The following is a 20,862-nucleotide window of genomic DNA, read 5'->3' as shown; positions in this document are numbered from 1 at the left end:
GCACAAATAAGAGGCTATTCACCCACAGAAGGGCATTTACTCTGAAGGGAAGAGCAATCAAGCTTTAACAGCTTCGTTGGGAGATTTCAAATTGTGTGGCCTTGCTTATGCCATTTCCCATAGGATTCTGCTGGCGAGAAGAGGTGCCGTGAGGGAATGCATCACCACTGGTTTAAGGCCATGGTTGTTAACAATGGGTCAAGTCCAAGTTAACACGGTGCTAACATGTTTCTTTTTCATTTTGGTTGAGTTTGAAGCTTTTAAAGCCTGATTTAACTACCAGTCAAACCCAGAGAAATGACTTGGCTGAAGACATAGCAAAATCCAAACCTAGATTTTTGATTCCAGGGGAAATACCACAGCTGCCTCTATGGGATCAACTTTCTACAAAAGCAAAAAAGGATGCAGCCAGTGATGCTAAACAGACAAATGGAGGAGAATAAACCTAGTGAAGCTAACTGCTTTTAAATGTCAAACCACATGGCATTTTTTAAGCATACAAATGGGTCTTAGCTTTGTTTTTGTTTGGTTTTGAAGCTGTTATATGAAAATAAGTTTTCATTTATTTTGAGTTTGATCTTATGGCAAATGTATGCTTAGCTTTGTAAGAAACTGCCAAAATGGCATGGTGATGTTGCCCACCAGGAATGCACGGGACTTGAGGTTGTTCAGTGTTATCAGTGTTTCTAAAAGCTGTCTTACAGGTGCATACTCCTATCTAACTAAGTCTTTAATGTAAATGTGCTTCATCATTAGTGATATGCTATTCACATATCTATTCACATATCTGTTCGGCCAAGTATATGTTAATTAATTTTCTTATTTTAATTGGCTTGTTTGTTGTTGTTTTTAATAATAGGGAAATGCAATGCTATTTGAAAGACAGCTGCTGGGCTCAGCAGCCTGGACCTCCCACTCCTAGTCTGGAATTGCTGTTTAGTGCATGCATGTTTTCTTCTTGCCCAAACCACAAATATAGTGGGCTTATTCTTTTCTGTTTCTGCTGCTTTCTTTTCTTTACTTAGTATGTGTTCCTTTGCAATTTTAAAGTATGTGGCTAACAGTCTCTGCCCTCCTGCCTCCTACTGCCTAAAGTATTTTCCTGTTACCACCCTGTCTGAAGAACCTAGTGCATTAACCCCTAAGAAAACAATGAAAACACAAAAGCCTCCCAGGGCTCCACCCACTCTTGCCAGGCAAGAAAGACCAGGCTGGCACCCCTGCCACCATGTTGGTGACAACACACCTCCTGCCCCCAGGCTCCAGAAGGGGCAGCATTGCACTTTGCAAGGGACAATTTTGTTTCTGCTCTGTCAGAATTACTAAGTTCTAGAAGAAATGAAGACCAGAAAGACCTACACGAGGCCTATAGAACCAGGAAGAGATGGGCAGATTCTGGACCCCAATCAGTCTAACTGATCTTCCTGCTTTCCTCAATTTTATTGGTTCAGGAGAAAGCACTAAATTTTTCAGACTACATGAAAGAAGCAAGATCTATTTTGTCATGTTCTCACTATGGCTCTAGAATAGAGAATACAAATAGCATGTGATGTAGCAGGTAATGGAAAACAGATGTCCTCACTGAAGGTTGGAGTGCCTTTTGGTGGGAATGTCAAGAAGAAATAGCCAAGGGGAGCTAGAATAATCAAAGGTTTTTAAGCATGTAGGTGGCTAGACAAGAAATAGCACAGGCAAATGTAGATACCTTGGTTGCGGTTCCCACACACATCGATTTCAAAGACAGCAGTTACTTTTAAAAATTCTTTAAAAAGTCGGGGCTGGGGATATAGCCTAGTGGCAAGAGTGCTTTCCTCGTATACATGAGGCCCTGGGTTCAATTACCCAGCACCACATATACAGAAAACGGCCAGAAGGGGCGCTGTGGCTCAAGTTGCAGAGTTGCCTTGAGCAAAGAGAAGCCAGGGACAGAGCTCAGGCCCTGAGTCCAAGGCCCAGGACTGGCAAAAAAAAAAAAAAAAGTCAACAAAGTTCCTTTTAGTAAATACTTTATTTCTGTTGTTTCTTAGGTTGTTTGACTAGAATCTGACAAAACAGAATTTTCTGAGTGGAAAACAGATAAATATTTATTTCATGATTACTAAGTAGTTTAATTTCTTAATCTTGAGCGTGAGTGTTAAGGGAAAAAGAAAAATTGCTTTTCTCTAGTAGTTTCAAATTTTAATTTGCTCTGTCAAGCCAGGTTCCTTAAAAAATATAATGGTCGACTGGGAGTGTAACGAAATGTCTAGAAGATAAAGTGAAACGCTGAAAGTTTATAGCCAAGAACTACAGGGGAAAGTCCCTTTAAAAGATTAATTTTGTCATTAATAAGAAGTGTACAATATATATTCCTTTGACATTTCAACTATGCAGCTATTTGGTAAGAGACTGTATCTAAGCAACTAGGTAAAAGCCAGCATGAATTAATGCTAGAAGTCTTCTTCATTGTAACAACTCAGGGCCTCAAGCTTGCTTAGTTTCTTGCTTAACCAAAGTTCTACTACTTCAGCTACATCTCTGGGCCTACTTTTTGCTTGTTGTATCTTGTAGACTTTTCTTCCTGGGCTAGTTTGAACCTGGATCCTCCAAGTCTCTGCCTCCTGAGTAATTAGGATTTCAGGTGTGAGCCACTAATTCCCAGCTATACAATTCAAAATTTCAAACCCACTAATCTCACATCCAGGTGGACACATATTCAAGACATACATGTGCAGGTGTATATATGTGTTCCAGTACCTGATATGACATGTTCAAGAACACTGAATCTATGTCAGGACTATGGAACTACTTGCCAACTTTCTTCTTCCTCTCTACTCTGGGATACCACCATATTATTCTGAAAAGCACAAGGACAGTCATTGGACCTAAAATTACCTTAGAATGTATTGATGTGAAACAGATTGGACATCAGAGTGGAGGTTTAGACATTGGCTAAACCACTTGAGGAAGTAAGGTTAAAAATGCTTTAAAGGGCAAGTATTTCATGTATTTTCATGCTAAGGCAAGGCTTTTCCTTCCTGTTTGTGGGTTACATAACTAGGTCACAGGAGTTTTTGTGGACAAATGGCTATGGGAAATGGGATATTCATTAGAACAGGTAGTGTTAGGATGATTTATTTTCATTGTGACCCAGAGAACTCCACTTGTTTGGTCTCTTCACATTCAGGGAAAGTAATCCCCAGTTGGCTTCTCAATTATTTCATTAAAAGAAAAAGCTTCCTTTTTATAATACATAGAAGTTTACAGTGAGATATTTCTAGTAACAAAGAAATAGTGTATTTCAGATAAAAATGAGCTCCAAATTCAAAGGATGAGATTAAATATTTACAGAATCAAGTCAGCAGACATTGATGTTAGTGGTATGAGCAAGAATGAAGTGGACTGAAAATCATTCATTACTTAAAGCAGTTGAGCACTGATATCATGGCGGTTTGAGGTTGTTAATGTAATAGAAGAGGATTCCAGGTTATTACTATGGTAATGCTGTGTTGTGTGCAAGAGAAAAGGACAATAGCCAGTGCTCCCAGAACCTGCACCCTTGCCCCTTGCACCTCCTGTTTTATATATCACATTACCTCTGTGGGTGGTAGTATAGATCTTGTGAGAAAATGGTGGGTGAAAGGGGACAACAATAATGCAAATGAAAAGATTTGAGAACAGAAGCCTTAAAGACAAAGTTTCATCAAGATTAAAGTCCCCCAGAAGAAGCAATCAAGGAAAACTACAAGTGAACATAAATAATTATCAAAAGGTTTGATGGTTTAAATGAGACTAGAAGATGGGTACCATTGGCCTGTGTCCACATTGTGTGCAGGTCCAATCAATCATGATATTCTAGCTTGACATTAATATAATATTTAAGTTTAATAGCAGACACTGTTGTTCTTATGTCAAGAACTATAATTTGGGTCCTTTTTATAAATCCCATGTCATTATTTAATTTCTGAGTATGGAGACTATTATTACAAGTGCTGCTTGCACTTCCTCATCTGCTAACTAGCCTCTGTTTTACTTTTGGTTTGGTTTCATTTGGTTGTTTGTTTTTTCATTATGGTTGGTTAGTGTTTTTCTATTTGTGAATTGCATGTTAATGAATTTTTACTCAATGCCAGACACTGTGAATTTTACCTTGTTGGGGGCTTAGATAACTGTATTATATATTTACACACACACACACATAAAACTTTTCAATAATCTATATTATATAGTTTTCTGTTTTATATAATATGTTATATTCCAGATACCAGTGGCTCATGCCTATAATCATAACTATTCAAGAGGCTGAGGTCTGAGGATCACATTTCAAAGCTAGACTAGGCAGAAAAGTCCCTGTGAAACTCTTATCTCCAATTAACCACTTAAAAACTGAAAGTGGCACTGTGGCTCAAGTAATAGAGCACTAGCCTTGAACACAAAGTGGCTCAGAGACAGCACCCAGGCCATGAGCTCAAGCCCTGCAACCTATAAAAATAATTTAAAAAATGATAAGAATGTTATATGCAGCATAGATTATATATATTAAGGGCTACATATTACTTTTATATATAATTTTCTATTATATATTAAAAACAATATATTATATATACAGCATTTTAAGGGCAAATTTGTGTTTTTGAGTGATCATAATAAAAATTATGGCAGGTCCAAGAGGCAATGCTATTACAATTGTGACTAGCTATACATGGAAAGAATCGGTTTTTCTTGTTATCCCCCAAGTTTTCCAATAACAGTGGAAAACTCCATGTTCTAAGAGAAACCTTGGCTCAGAGACCTAGAACTTCCTATGTCAGTGTTTTTCTCCCCAGAGGTAAGCAAGGTGCTTTCAAAGGACACCTATTCTCTGCAATCAGTGTGAAAATGATTACTGCAGGGTATGAAGGAGCACCCAAGTAGCCTGACAGAGATTATGTGTAGTGCAGTACATTCATTATGCCAGGATATAATTTACCCTTCTCTCTATGTGTGCCCAGGGTCATGAGAAATCACATCAAAATTAAACTAGAAAGACAGACAATAGTCTGGGAGAAGATCTTTAACAGCAATACATCAAAGGCCTAATATCCAAAATACACAAAGAACTCAAGAAATTAACCCCTCCCAAAGCTAATAAAGCAATCACTAAGTGAGCAAAGGAGCTAAGAGACCTATCAGAAGAAGAGATAAGAATAGTGAAGACACACATGAGGAAAAGCTCATTATCCCTGGCCGTAAAAGAAATGCAAATTAAAACAACTCTGAGATTTCATCTCACCCCAGCTAGATTAGCCAACATCCAGAATTCAAACAATAAATGTTGGGCAGGGATGTGGGGAAAAGGAACCCTACCTCATTGTTGGTGGGAATGTAGACTTGTGCAACCACTCTGGACAGCAGTCTAAAGGTTCCTCAAAAACTAAACAGATCTTCCCTATGAACCAGTCATACCACTCCTGGGCATCTATTCAGAACATCACAAGCCAAGATACTTTAAAGACAGTTGCACATTCATGTTCATTGCTGTACTATTCGCAACAACCAGGTTATGGAAACAGCTCAGATGCCCTACAAAGATGAGTGGCTCCAAAAAATGTGATACCTATACACAACAGAATTTTACACAGCTACTAGAAAGAATCATATTAGGTCATTTGCAGGGAAATGGATGGCTCTAGAACAAATCATGTTAAGAGAGACTAATGGCACATGTTTTCTCTCATATGCAGAAACTAGATCTAAAATATACCAGGACATGATAAACAATACAGGACTCTAGGCATTCATACACAGTGAAATCAAAGGAGGATGGATACTCTTTAGGGGAGGAACACAAAGGTACAATGATGCCTCTGTGCCTCTCATCACATAAGATAATATTTATTGAAATGAACTCCAGGAATGTAACCCGGGATATTTTTTGTGTCTTGTTTGTTCATTTATCTGTCTTTGGGAAGGTAAAGGTGGATTCAGAAATGAAGGGACAAAAGGTGAACCAATGTAGCAGTGGTGCTCACTAGACACTATGTTGAAAATGAACTCCACAACTTGTGGGCAGTGATGGAAAGGGAAAACTAGGAGAGAATAAAGGAGTGGCATTGTCCAAAAAGACAGGTACTTACTACGTGACATACAAAACAGTACCAGCTCTACACATCAACTTTATAGTTAAAAAAAATTAAAAGGGTAAAAGAAAATTGTCAAATTCTTTTGTCCTTCTTGTGCTAAGAAGCAGCTTTATTCTTGGGAAAGTTGTGGGGGTTGTTTGTTTGGACAGTACTGGGATTTGAATTCAGTGCTTGTTTGGCAAGTGTTCCTCCACTGGAGCCACACTCCAAGCCAAGGTTTTGGACAACAACCATGTCAATCAGTGAAGCTCGGGGCTCTACGTCACATTGACACCCAAGTACTAATGCTCACTGACATGTTTGGTCACCAATGACATTGAAGTACAACATTTCTACCCTCATATTTCCTGATGAGCTTGCAAGTATGTGGTCACACATCAGGTCCTTCTGGAGACCGTGGGAACCAGGAATGTGGATGAAAGGAAGGAAGGGAGGTGAGAGTTTGTCTGTCCTTAATTCACTACTAGCTATTCACTGTGTCATGAGACCAAGGATCCTGTTCATTAGACAAACTCACCACTTACTTCAGCCACAGAACACAGAACTTCCCTGTTACCCCAAACCCATTTTCCCCCTTTGATACATAATAAATTATTTTAACAAATACTATACAAAAGGCTTTATGAAGGTGATAAAATTTAATCTGCAATGCCCACATGATAGCATTATAGCAGCTAAATAAAGCACAATTAACAAGTCAATGAGATTCAAGATTCCATCGCCAAAGCTTGGAACTTGATCTATTCTTGGCTTTTGAACTTCAGGAGTTGGGGTGAGAGGGTCACAGGATGTGGTTACTAGGAAGGTATCCAGTGCTGGGTCTGTAACTGCCACTGCCACTGCACATTTTTCTGATTTGCTTCTAATAAATGATGCCTGGCAAAAAGCTCTGGTATTTGGCTGAGAAATGACCATTTTATCTCTGCATAATTCATTTTCCTAAATCACAAGGAATTCAGGAGAGTAAGTGCTGACCAGGTCAGTGGTAGTGGTTTCCGTTATTCACATAAGCAAGTTGGTGGAAAAGCACAGTTATGAGTTCCCCAGTAGTCTGTGTGTGAAGACCCTGGTGTGAAGATTGTGAATAATCTTAGAAGGAAAATGAGTTCACACTGGAGTAAAGACAGCATGTCACTGTGGCTTAAGGCTGAATGCTAAGCCCATCCTGCTCCCATACACACTTCCCTAATAGATGAGGAGGAGTTGTGCTCCAATTTCTTCTCACTCCTCAACCTGATGGCCTGGTTCTTCAAAGGTATTTTAACCAAACTTGTCAGTGATAAACTGAGAGACAACTATTTATCTCCTAGGAAACATAATTCCAAGAGAGCCCTGGACTCAGCAACATAGACCTTGGAAAATTTCATGTTCAGCTTAAGAACAAGGCCTTGCACAAAAATAACTAGGAATGAGCCCCAATCATGACTGACACAGTGAAGTTTGTTCAGCTGGTAAGGGTAGGTTTCTCAAGCTGACAGTCTACGTCCAAGTTATTTATTTCCATATTATTTACTGCTATACTGGGGATTGAACTCAGGCCCCTGTGCTTATTAAACCACACTACCACTTAAGCCATACACCTCTAGCCCAATTGGCCTTAATTTATTTTTCCTTTTTTCCCAGGCCAGTCTTGATCCTCCTATCTCTGTCTCTTGAGTATCTAGGATTACAGGTGTGGGCTACCATACTTGGCTTGTGTTTGAGATAAAAATCACACAGTCCAGCAGCCAAGGTTCTGTTTGGCTGTCTGCATCTCAGGCGGCCCTAGCCTGGCCACTAACATTAACCCTGCCTTCCACTCACAATGCAGTCTCTCATCTTCTTGCATGCTCCCTTCCTATAAATACCCCTCCCTAGCAACTTAATGGCAGCTGCTGCTCTCTGTCCTGATAAAGTCAGCCTGCCAGTCTTTCTGGCATTAAACTTTTCTCACTTCTAGGAGGTGTGTGCTGTACTTTATCCGGTGGAGACATCTAACAACACTGACTCTTGCCTGGGCTAGCTTTGAAGTGCAATCTACCCATCTATGCTTCCCACATAGCTGAGATAACAGGTGTGAACCACCATGCCCAGTTGCACTTCCAGGTTTTAGAAACAGTAGAAGGCTGTTCATGATGAGTAAAGGCAGTACTTATAGAGTGTGCCACAATGCTGGCTTAGGCTAACTTTAGTTTTACATTGTTATGGCCTTTAGGACTTTTTCTTGATCTCTGTAGCCAACCATCTGTAGTACCTCCCAATGTAAAACTGAGCAGACTCTTGGTTTTGTCTTTAACAGAGCAACAGTTCACTCCAAGTAAAGAAAAATGCCAAGATTAAGTCATGGAACATATCCTATCTATGCAACATACTTGATGACCTCAAACCTGTAATTCATTGATGATAGATGTTTACCCCTGCTGCACTGCAGTCAGGAAACCCAGAACTAACTTTTTTTAAAAATGAAGTTTAGAATAAAAGCTGAAGGCAGGGCAGAGAGAGAAGAGAATGTATGCATGTATAATGGAGAAAGTATGGAGCAGTGAAAATGAAGTCACAATACTTTATAAATATTGAAGAAATGAGGTGACGGTGCTTTTTTATATAGTGCTCTATTTTTCAGGGTACAACATAAAAATGTATTATAACCACTATTTCAAGTTTAGGCATGATTCTAACAAGCTTTTAACACTGCACATTTTGTGAGATTATATAATGAGAATGTCACTCTTACCATCTGTTTTCTTTGAATCATTTCCGACGGTGGCGTGATCCTTCTTGTCTGCCTTATTTTTACCATCTTTCAAATCACCTGAAAACAATAAACATGACAAACAGTTAATGCTACAGCTGAGGGGAAAGTCATAAATAGCTTTAAACCTGTCAGGCGAGGAAAGAGAGTGTAGCACAATTTTATAGTCATGAAGAAATTCCTGTCTCAGTGTAAAAAAAAAAAAAAACCAAAAAACATTTGTAACCACATGTTAGGTTCTGGAACTAGGATTCTAGTCAGAAATTACAACAGAAAACTCCTGTCAGACAGGGTTATAATTAAGTCAACAGTGTTATTTTCCAGAAACGGGGTTAAATTTTATTGTTAGACTATGGAATGAGGAGCAGCCGAGATTAAATGTCAATTTTACTTATTAACAGCTATTTCATAGCCCCGTGCTTCAATGTTCTTGTCTGTAAAATGGGAGCATAGCATCTGCTTTATGAGCATAAAGATAAACATCTTCCCAGTATGTCAGCACTGCCTGTAGTATCTGCCACATCACACAAGAAAACAATCAGCACTCTAAAGCAAGATTATAAGTGTTATTCTAATTAATGAGCTTGTTAATGTGCAGGTTCTTAAATTTTTATTTTTTATTAAATTTTATTGTAAAGTTGATGTAAAGAGGGGTTACAGTTACATAAGACAAGTAATGGGTATATGTCTTTTTGAATAGTGTCACCTGCCCCCCCCCATTTTTTTTCCCAGATTTTCCCCTCCAAACCCTCACTCCTTTCCAAGTTAGTGTACAGGTTTTGATTTTTGGTTTTTGGTTTTGCTGGTCCTGGGGCTTGAACTCAGGGCCTGGGCTCTGTCCCTGAGTCTCTTTGTGCTCGAGGCTAGAGCTCTACCACTTTAACCACAGCACCACTTCCAGCTTTTTCTGAGTAGATTATTGGAGATAAGAGTCTCACAGAATTTCCTGCTTGGTCTGATCTCAGACCTCAGATCTCAGCCTCCTGAGTAATTAGGATTACAAACGCGAGCCACTGGTGCCTAGCTAATGTGCAGTTTTTAAGGCTAAGAAAAAAATCATTACTCTTGGAAATGCAGAGGGAATGGTGAAAAAAATATGTATTTAGAATTCAGTTATGAGGGAACCAGTGAGCTTATAAGATGATTTTAAGAGCATTTATGGAAGTCAATATTTATGAGCATTAAATGAATACAACTACACTGGAGAGCCACCATTCACACCTGTATGCCAAAATAAAAGGAAAGAAGAAAGGAAGATAAGAAGGGAAAGAGGAAGGGAGGGTGAAAGGGAGGGAGGGAAGAAGAGAGGGAGGGAGGGAGGGAAGGAAGGAGGGAGGGAGGGAGGGAGGGAGGGAGGGAGGGAGGGAGGGAGGGAGGGAGGGAGGAAGGGAAAGAAGGAAGGAGGAAAAGAAGGATAAAAGAAACCCTTAGGGCCATATTTTCTAAAAATCAAGGAGCTGGGAATATGGCCTAGTGGCAAGAGTGCTTGCCTCATATACATGAAGCCCTGAGTTCGATTCCCCAGCACCACATATATGGAAAACGGCCAGAAGTGGTGCTGTGGCTCAAGTGGCAGAGTACCAGCCTTGAGCAAAAAGAAGCCAGGACATTGCTCAGGCTGAGTCCAAGGCCCAGGACTGCCAATAAATAAATAAATGTAAAAAATCTCCAAGTAAGCACACAACTCCCTCCACAGTTACATGCGTTAACTAGCACAGAGAAAAGTTAAACACAGCCATAGTACACACAAGGGTCAGTAAGTCCATGGTGGCCCATTTCACAGTGCCCACCACTGAATACCATAAGTGGCCGCTTTCTTTTCAGGTTTTTATTTACTCTTCACATTTCTAAATCCTACTGCCCTTGAGATGGATGAAGAAATAGTTATCTAAGGCTACCTCAAGGCCATTTTTGGGGTATGAGATCCTTCCTATCACATATATACTCTTAAGTTCTCCTGACTTCCTCTCGTTCTTATTCTGTACTGAGATGACCTGGCTAAAATGATGGAGGAGCAGGGCGTTCATCTTTAGGCTTCATACAGCACCCGATCTTCACCCTCTGTCACCACCAGTGATCAGAGAGAAGTCTTTCTTTACTGGCCATTCCTGTGGATGTAGGCCGAGATGGACTCAAGGATCTCAAGTCATGTCAATATTTTAAGTCCCCCAGGACATGGGTCCTCCCCCTTGCGTGAGCTTTTACACTTTGCAAGTACTCTACTGAGGGAGGCTTCAAGATGCTCTGTATACTGATTTACTTCAGGTTGAGTTAGACCAGAACATCTTCCAAAAGTCATCCTGGGGAGCTGGGGATATGGCCTACTGGCAAGAGTGCTTGCCTTGTATACATGAGGCCCTGGGTTCGATTCCCCAGCACCACATATACAGAAAAAAAACGGCCAGAAGTGGCGCTGTGGCTCAAGTGGCAGAGTGTTAGCCTTGAGCAAAAAGAAGCCAGGGACAGTGCTCAGGCCCTGAGTTCAAGGCCCAGGACTGGCCAAAAAAAAAAAAAAAGTCATCCTGGACATTGGGTTTGCAGGAGAACAGATAACAGCCAGGGCTGGGGGGTGGGGGTAGTTCAGGAAGTTGCTGGAGACCAAAGTTTAGAGGGTACTGTCAGTGTCCAGTGGAGACCAAGCCTCTAGAGTGGCCGTCCCACAGTCCTGGAAAAGACTTTGTCAGTCTATAAAGCAGGGCCCCAGGAAAAGGGGCACACGTGTGCTTGGTGCTCCTAAACAGAACCCATTAGGTAATTTCCCATGGGCTGCACAGAAAATAATGGCGAATGTGAGCTGTTGCTCAATAAACAGGGGAAATGCAAGAGCCTTTCTGGGCAGTTATAAATCATCTTAATTAGGCTGCTGTATCAAAGTCCCCAATCGCCATTAGTCTTTCTTATTATGGTGCTAAATTGATTTCTTTTCCCACCTCTCATCTCATGCTTAATTTTCCAGGGAAACGGTGGACTGCTGCTGACTTTGGGAAGTAAACACTTTTGGGAAGTAATCCAGCCAGCCTCCTTGAAGACTCGGATTCCTGAATTCTGTGGTGCAGGATCTGCCCCACCCCCTGGTTATCTTGAAAATAAATGGCTGTCTTTTCTGCCTTCCCTGGCTTTTGGCATCCATTGATTACTCTCACTGACCCAATCATGGGAAACCACGGGCCAAACCTGGCACCACTTCAGCTATGTGATTGATGGACTGAAAATGGTTTTTACATCTGTGAAAAAGGTTTGAGGGGAATGTTAAGATTTTGTGATATGAACACATTAGATAGATTTCATACTTAAATTTTCATAAATGAAGTCGTATTGGAATTCAGCCATGGCCCTGTGCCATCTTTATGTCTTCTCTGGCTATCAGACAGTGTCAAATAGTTGCAATAGAGACCTTGTGACTCTCAAAGCCAGAAACGTCCATTCTCTGGCTGGTTACAGGAATCATGTGCCAACTTCTGCGATCAAAAATGAGCTTCTTTACAGCAAGTAAGCTTCCATCTTCCCTGCCCATTTTTCCCTCCACAACCACACCAGACCTGGCAGACTTTGTAAGGACTTGCTGATTACAAATGCAAGTAATTTAACATCCCCAAGTCTCTTCCATTTCTCCATGTACAAGCAGAGGAAAAATGTTTCTACCTGATAGAGTTGCTAGGACTTCAAAATAACTCAATGTCGAGGGAAAATCACAAATACAACCTCTGACATGCTGAACATTGAGGAAATGGTCATATTGTTCTCATCACTATTTTCAGTCAGAGAAAGGCACCATTTGCATGCTTTTGCCTCTCTCTCCTCACCCTTTATGTACCTTCGAGTGTGACAGGAGATTTATCCAAGAGTTGTTAAGTATATAAAGCTTAACTCGGCCACACTTCCCCACCCTTTGAGACGTGTTTTCCAAAAAAAACACAAAAACACCCCTTTGCAGTGCTTGCTGGGGAGGAGAAATGCTGAACCTGCCTGGCTCTGTTTAAGTCTGCTCACAAAGCTCAGCTCAAGTCACCAGGGTGAAGAGAGCCCTAAGCTGTACACAGAGACTTTGTGCTCTGGATTGGGCTCCAGCTGGAGCTAGGCTGATGCTTTACCACTGGGTTTATGAACCAATAGAGAAGTTGGTCAAATTAATCTCAAGAAAGGAAGAAGGAAGGCAAAATTTCAACTGGGGCACCCTGTGTTCTAGGTGAACCAAATCTTTATTTTTCCAAACTGTGCTCACGTGAACGCTAAGTGCATTTGTTAAATGCACTTTAGGAAGTCTCCTAAACCAGACTGCTGGCAGGATGGACTGGTTGGGATGATGGCCTTCCTTGTCTCTTAGAAAGATCACATGACAGTGTTCATGTATATTTCTGGGATGTGCTACGAGCTACTTTTATAGACATATTGAAACATCATTACCTGATTATACACATGTGTGTGTTACTCTATGCCTTACTTTCTGCCTGCTCATTCTCCAGACCCATAGCATAGCAGCTAGAGCCAGAGGAAACCACCTGGTCCTTCTGCCCAGACAAGAGAATAGAGGCCTTAAAATGGCATGTGGTACAGGCAATGAGGGCTGTGTTGTTGCTACTTTTTTGAGTGACAGTGTGTTCTTTGGGATTTGGGGTGGGGGGGGGCATGATCATCAGCAAAGGCTCACAGAGATCTGTGCTATGAACGGTATTATGTATATTTTGCAGAGACAGAGAAAGCTTAAGTAGTTCAGACAAAGCCAGCCAGAGGAGGCAGAGTATGGACTTGGACTACAACGCTGCCTGGTTTACCTGACACAGCGAGCGGTGCTAACTCGGAACTTGCAAACCTTCCCTAAGCACAGGAAGTACACCCAAGACCCAGTAGGAAGCCTTACTCTCATCTAAGCAGCAAACCTTAGTCTTCACAACCTAGATCAGAGGCTGGGTGCTGGTAGCCCACTCCTGTAATCTTAGCTAGTCAGGAGGTTGGGAGCTGAGGCTTGAGGTTCAAAACCAGCCTGGGCAGGGACGTCCCATGCGATTCTTAGCTCCAATTAACCACCAGAAAACTGGAAGTGGCACTGTGGCTCAAAGTAGTAGAGCCTTGAGCAAAAGAGCTCAGAGATAGCACCCAGGCCTTGAGTTCAAGCCCCACAACTAACCAAAAACAATAAACAAGCAAAAACAAACTAGCTCAGATCCTTTTTCCTCTTGAGGACTTCCCTGATATTCACCCCCATCTCCAGACCCCAGTCACAACAAAGCTGATGTCTTGTTCTTTGTGTAAAATTATTAGGCAATTTATCTCCCACATCCCCTTGACTCCTTGCCCACATTCTAACAGTATTTCGCCACATCCAGATGGCAAGGTATCTGTTGGTAAGGTGCTTGTGCTTAGAATAGAACTTGATATAGTTGCTAATGAGTAAGTATTTGTGGCATTCAATATAAGAAATGATCAGTAAGAATTATGGTGTCCCTCTGTCTTTGGTTTGTCTAGAATATTTTTGGTTTTAAAACTGAGAGCCTGTATCACAGGAAATCCTCAACTACAGGCAAGCCAAGCTGTCTGGTTCACTGTATCATGTGTAATCTGTGTGCTGGGGGATGCACGCTTCTGCAGCCTGGCTGTTGGGCCCATGTGACCTTCCATCATCCTATGCTGGCAAGGCTCAGGACTGAGCTGATGTTGTGAGCAGTAACTGTGTCTGGCAGGCTGGAAGGAGCAAATCCTCCCATGGAGGACAGAAAGACCCATGCGAGCTGGCGGTTGATCTGATGGGATTCTGACCGTCTCCTGGATGGCAGGGAGGCTCTGTAAGCTGCTTTTGAGGTGTGTGTGTGTGTGTGTGTATGTGTGTGTGTATGTGTGTGTGTGTGTGCACGCAACTTCCCTTTCACCAATTCCTTCACACCCAGCAAACAGCCCTCCACTGTTCTCACACTGCCTGCGCAGTCCTCACCGTTCTGCTTTCCTCCGGAGGACTTGTCACCTTTGGGGTTCTTCCCACGAGAGTGGTCACCTTTGCTGGGGCGGGCACCATTGCCTTGAGTCTTGGCTTCTCCTGAAGTCTTCTCCGTTTTGTTGGCAGCACCTTCTTCAGCCTGGCTTCTGGCTTCCATCTCCTTCTGCTTCTCCTCAGCGGCCAAACGAGCCTTCTCCTCTGCTTCCTTCTTGGCCTTCTCCTCTGTATCCCAGCAAGTTGGGAAGAACAGGGAAAGGAGACAGAAGAAAGGAGAAAGAAGAAAAGAGACAAAGAGGTCATGCCACTAGGAGAGTAGCATCTTCAAAGGAAAATACCAATTAATACACAAAAATGACCTAAGGTATTTACTAAGTTTGGGGTATATTTCTTTGGCTAATTCAAAATATAGGAATTACTGAAAAATAACTCTTCTGAAAAAGAAGGAACAGATTACACTAAGCAAAAGAAAAGAAATGTACATATCACTTGACCTGGAAGGAATTGTTTTATTGTTAATAATCATAGAGTTCATAAACAATGTAGACTAGAATGATGATGTTCCTTGTGGGGAAGATTTTTAAAAATGATGAAAGCAAGGGGGAATGGGTTGGAGGGAGGGAAGGCAGGAGAAAAATGGGGAAGGGAGTAACAAGTATGACAAGAAATGTATATGTATTCACTACCCTAAGTGTGTAACTGTAACCCCTCTGTACATCATCTTGACAATTAAAAAAAGGGAAGAAAAATAACTCTTGCAAAAGCAGATTTGGCCAGGGGTCAAGGATAGATGATCTGGTCAGTGTCCACAGACAGGCCTGTTTCAGATGACACATGCCTGGGAAAGCATCTGGTCCCTGACAAGGCCCAGGCCCACTTTATGGCCTACAGACCCATCCAGACAGCATCCGGCACACTCCCAAGGCCTTCCAGATTATTCTGCAACTTCCACGTGAAAAGCATCTCTGCCTTTGTTCCACATATGTAGATGTTGCCCTACAGCTCATTTTCAAGAGTCTTCTTTCTTCCCTTTGTGTTAGTGTTTACAAAAAGCTGTCTCACATATGATTGTATTTGTGCATCTGCACATGCTTGTTTTCTTTCTACCTGCTCTTAGCCCATAATCCAAGTAAGATCTAGGTTCATGGTTCATGAGGCTTATCATGTATGTTCATGATGTCTGGCTTTAGTTTCCCATTCAATTCCCTTACCCCAGATGTCCTCTTTAATGTGTGATGGCATTTTCACCCATTCTTCTATTGATCCATCAGATTATCAATCCATCCATCCATCCTCCCATCTATTCCTCCATCTAAATCAGTGACTTCACCTCCCACTACACATTAAAACAAATTCTGAAGGGAGAAGAACAAGGATAGGCTATTTTAACTGTTTTCTACATGCAATAAGGATTGGGAAGCTCTGATTTAAAGTTGGAATATTTGTTCCTCAGTGTTCCATGACACACTACTTTCCAACAAATTGTACTTATGGTTTACACTAAAATGCAAAGATTTTTTTATAAATAAAATAATTATGTCCATCTGTAGCATAATGGTCTTCTAATTTCTGTAGAAATGGACAACTAAAAAGTAAAAGGATGCTCTTGCAGAATGACATCTTCTGCCTGGCTCCTCATTCTTCAGTGCCTTAGGATGGGGCTCATATGTTACCCCACCCTACTTGGTGCAGCACATGGCACAGGGCATATCCTCCTGAAGATTTTGTGGACTCAATGTAACACACCCCATGTGTGAGATTTATACCATCAGCCAAGGCAGTCTTGTTTACATGAATTCCACTTTTAGCACCATTCACTAGAATAAAACAAAGAATATGTACACACTCCCAGAGCCTAGTCTGAGAGAGCTGTTTAACAAATGTCAGCTTCCTTATTCTCTAATGTAGGTGAATTAAAAGATGACTGTTCTACACAGAGAAGGAAACTGAGGCAAGGAGAGACAAATTCATTATATACAGGGGCTACTTTCAGGAGAAATAGTTTATAATCCTCCCCCACAGAATTCATGGCTATCATTCAACATCCAAAAGATCTATATTGAAAATGATCTTGATCAAAACTGAAGGCATTAAATTCTGGTTAGCTACAAAAGACCATAAAATATTACCCAAGCAAGAAAAATTCATATGACAACTCAGACCAATTTCCCATGGAAAATGTAAAAAATAAATCACCTTAGAAGAAATACATTCCATTACCCTATCTGTTTTTGTCCAAGGGCAATTTCATAACTATGATGTTAATATTCAGATTAATGAATGGTGCCTCGGTGACATCATGATCAAATCACATGAGCCTGCACCTCTGAGATTTTGTTCTCCGTAGCAGCCACCTCCAAATGATTGGCTTTGCAAGCTCTAAATTTCTGTATCAGTACATAAATTTCTGATATCAGTATAATCAGCCAAATGATACTAATCAAAATGTAATGAATCAAAATGAATAAGCAAAATGAACAACCAATGTAAGACAAAAGAAAATACACTCGGGCTGGGAATATGGCTTAGCGGTAGAGTGCTTGCCTTGAATGCATGAAGTTTGATTTCTCAGCACCACATAAACAGAAAAAAACAGAAGTGGTGCTGTGGCTCAAGTGGTAGAGTGCTAGCCTTGAGAAAAAAGAAGCCAGGGACAGTGCTCAGACCCTGAGTTCAAGCCCCAGGACCAGCAAAAAAAAAAAAAAAAAAAAAAAAAAACAAGAAAACACACTCATAGGAAGGAGAGTTTTGTTCCCCCATCACAATCATATTCCTTATATTCTCATGGCGAAATTATTGGTATTGATAACATTTTCATATGATGAAAAATTAGGTGAAGGAATGCTAATTTACATACAGTCAATCTCCTGGTGGTGTGCACATGGTGAGTTCACTTTTCAGGCGTTGGGTTTAACTTCTTGGCACTCATAGAGCTTCTAGACTAGTAGATCACATACATACTTAATGGCTCATTTCCTTTTGCTCCCCATTTCAAACTATCTGTGTTGGTAAGGCTCACTATGACAATGACTCACAGAAAGCAGATAAAGCATGAGGGCAGAGTAGATTCCCTCATGAGTCTCCCCAACTGGTGCTGTTACTTGGGGGTAGCTCTAAAAGCTTTAAAAACCGATTTTTAAAGCTACACATTAAAAAAAGATTGATTCAATCTTCCCTGCTATGGATCTGGACCTACATTGTTTCATAAATCAGAATGGTTAATAAAACCAAGACTTTCAATCAGTTTAGTAACAATATATGCTCAAGTGTTCTATGAAGGGCAGGTTTTCTTTAAACCCGACTCCTCTGGGATTAAATAAATAAAACAATAGAAAAATGGTGTGGAGTCATCTAGGGAAAGCGGCCACCAACAGAAAGATGATTACAGCTTGATTTCTCCTTAAAATCAGTCACCCATCAGTGGCAATATTTAGAGGCTGGAAATGTTCTAAAATGTGAGTTTTCCACTGATACTCTTACCACCAGGACTTTAACTTTGCTTCACAATGGCTCTTTCTTTTCTCATGTGTCTAAATAGTAATTTCCATTTATCATTTATCTGGTGATTTGTATACATTATATTATCTATCAGATACTAAACTGGGTTCTAGTGATTTGTGTACATTACATCTGTTCTTTGATCCATTCTCTCACATGCATTATCATCCCTCAAACTACGTCCCAAAGAGCTTCAAAGACACCTTGAAAATTGGGTTTCATTTTTCTCCTTTTCTCCATTAACTGGAATTTGCCTCAAGATTCAAACTTCCCTCCTACAAAACACCTGTAACCCAGGCTCTGCACCTTGGCTCTTCTCCTTTCTCCATCCTCAGAACCAATCCCAAATCCTGGCTACATAACACCTTCCGGGTCAGCATTAGGGACAGGCAAAATAGATTTCACAGAGCTCTTCCTGTATACTTCATACGTTGTAAATTCTGAGCTGTTTATCTGTCCTTTGCAAAGGGCCAGTTTTCTGTTGGGAAAGGAAAGGAGCCGTCGAATGCTTCCCTGGTTGATTAGCTTCCAAGGGTAATTTTAGCAAGCTAGATCATTGCAAACAAATGGTTGTTGAGTACCTCTTTAAATCGTGTGTTGTCAGGACCTGGGTTTTCAAGTGTAATGAGTGGGACTGATTAGGAGAGCATACTTCTTTTGAGAGGATACAGTAGCATCCGTGGTTGCCTGCAGCGTCTGCCAACAGGAAAGGTTTCCACACTGAAAGCAGTGAATGGATTCTGAAAGGCCATGCTTAAAATAGGAAAGAAGTGTTGGCTCCCATCATAGCACAAAGCCAACACCTGTCCCAAAGTGATAAGGGGCCACTTCTGTTCTAAAAGCCTCATAAATCTAAACCCTTTACGTAAAACAAGCAGCTGCTTGAGCAGGATTCTGGGGCCAGTCACAGTAGGAGCAAATCCTACCTGAGTCCTATTCTAGAGGCCCCCTCTCAATAGGGGGCCTAGAGGCAGACTCCCTGCTATCAATGGGGGCAGACTCTCTGTCTCCAATGAGGGCCAAGGCTACCCATTATCTTCCACTGCTATGGTTTCACAGAGGAAGCCCTCTGTGGTGGCATTAGTGGCTTTATACGAAGAGGAAGAGACCAAGCTCGTCACTTGCTCTGTCTTGCCACACATCGCCCTCCACCAAGCAGCAAGGCCCTCACCAGACGCCAGGCCCATGCTCCTAGAATTCCTGTGATCCGGAAAGTTGAGGTAAATAAGCTTCTATTCTCTGTAAATCACGTAATATCTTGTTACTGAAACATAAAATGGAGTAAGACATCCACCATCCTACTTCTTGTCACATGTTGCATAAGCAAAACACAAATGCAGGTGCTGTGACTAGGTTCAAAGTTCTCGTTCTCCCCAAGGCTCCAGAGCTCAGGGAGTTAGGTGGTGATGACTCCTGTTCTTTTCATGAACTGTATGATAATGTCTCCTCCTTTCATCTGTGAATCGGGAGGATGAGGATGTCAGTTGCTTATTTCTCTACCCTGGGCTCTGGGTGTGGCGCCTAGGAGGCAGTGGACACACAACAGACATTAGCAAAAGCTGGCCACTGTTGAAAGTTTGTCTCTGCAGGCTACTGGGATCAGCCCTGTCACTGAGCTCCTGAAGCCACAGTGTTGTGCCTCTCCCTCTTCCTGCAGCCTCGCCCCTTCCTCTCAGGTGTGTGGACCTGTGTGCACCATGTCTCTCCACCTACAATACAGTGTGACCATGTAGGTCTGCTGACTAGCAGGAACACATGGAACTGCTGCCTTTTCTGTGGAGGACCTGGGTTGCCCCTGCTTTTCTGCCTGCTTCAGGGGACTTCTGCTTACTTACAGTAATCATCAGCTCAGAAAAGTGGTTCCATGATTGGAGCAATGAGAGAAAGGAAAGTGTGAACATGAAATGATGATAAGACCCACTCAGTTCTTCACATCCCAATGTAATGGCCCAATTGGTCACTGTCTGGACTTTACTTGGGTAAAAATAAGGGGCTCACATTTAGCCACATGACATGAAGTAAGAATGGAACATGATGGTCTCACTCATAGAATGTTTCTAAAAGGAGGAGCTGAGTCACATCACATAAAAGAACATGGTGCTGGAGGGCTGGTACTTTCTGTCATTCACTTGAGTGCTAGCTATAATTACGATTAAGATGGGGGACTTTTATCGACAACAATGCCATAACCTGAAGTTTCAATCTGATTTACACCACAGGATGACAAGCCTGTGCTTTAGGGAGTGGACAGGCCTCCTAAACAGGTCTCCCTTGCCCCTGGATGGGCCTCCTGGGTGGGTTTCCCTGGTCCCATGTTACCTTTGGGCACCTTGGCCCTCCATCTCTCCCGGTTGATATGTACCACCTCTGTCCAGGTGGCCTTGAAGCTCTTGTAGTCCACAGGAATGACGGAATTGTTGATGGGGGCACTTCCTTCTGACCCAGAGCTCTTGACACCTGAACGCTTTGCATCTGAGGAGTTGATGTTGTTCAGACTACAGAGAAGATGAAGATCAAACCAAAGAGAAGAGTGCAAATGAGCAAGCCACTAGAGGAAAGATCAGACAAATGCATCACCAGCATGCAAATTCTGTGACTCAAGGTTT

General features: G+C 41.6%; 1 protein-coding gene across 8 annotated transcripts in view; it reads right to left on the bottom strand.

The window, feature by feature from the left end:
- Positions 1-20,862, bottom strand: part of Pde1c (phosphodiesterase 1C) — a 278,713-nt gene that overhangs the window by 33,294 nt on the left and 224,557 nt on the right. For all 8 annotated transcript variants that reach the window (XR_007210013.1, XM_048339509.1, XM_048339510.1 and 5 more), the window contains 3 exons: positions 20,576-20,751; positions 14,759-14,983; positions 8,815-8,892 (listed from right to left, as the gene is read on the bottom strand). Coding sequence is in view for 7 of the 8 variants with exons in the window: in XM_048339509.1 (XP_048195466.1) it covers positions 8,815-8,892; positions 14,759-14,983; positions 20,576-20,751 (479 nt within the window). In the remaining variant the exon portion in view is untranslated. The remainder of the gene's footprint in view (positions 1-8,814; positions 8,893-14,758; positions 14,984-20,575; positions 20,752-20,862) is intronic.

Source organism: Perognathus longimembris, chromosome 2 (assembly GCF_023159225.1).
Source record: "Perognathus longimembris pacificus isolate PPM17 chromosome 2, ASM2315922v1, whole genome shotgun sequence".
In the NCBI taxonomy this organism is placed as follows: Eukaryota; Metazoa; Chordata; class Mammalia; order Rodentia; family Heteromyidae; genus Perognathus; species Perognathus longimembris.
The sequence above is the reverse complement of the archived record's forward strand: the minus strand, read 5'-3'. Positions and strand labels throughout refer to the sequence as shown.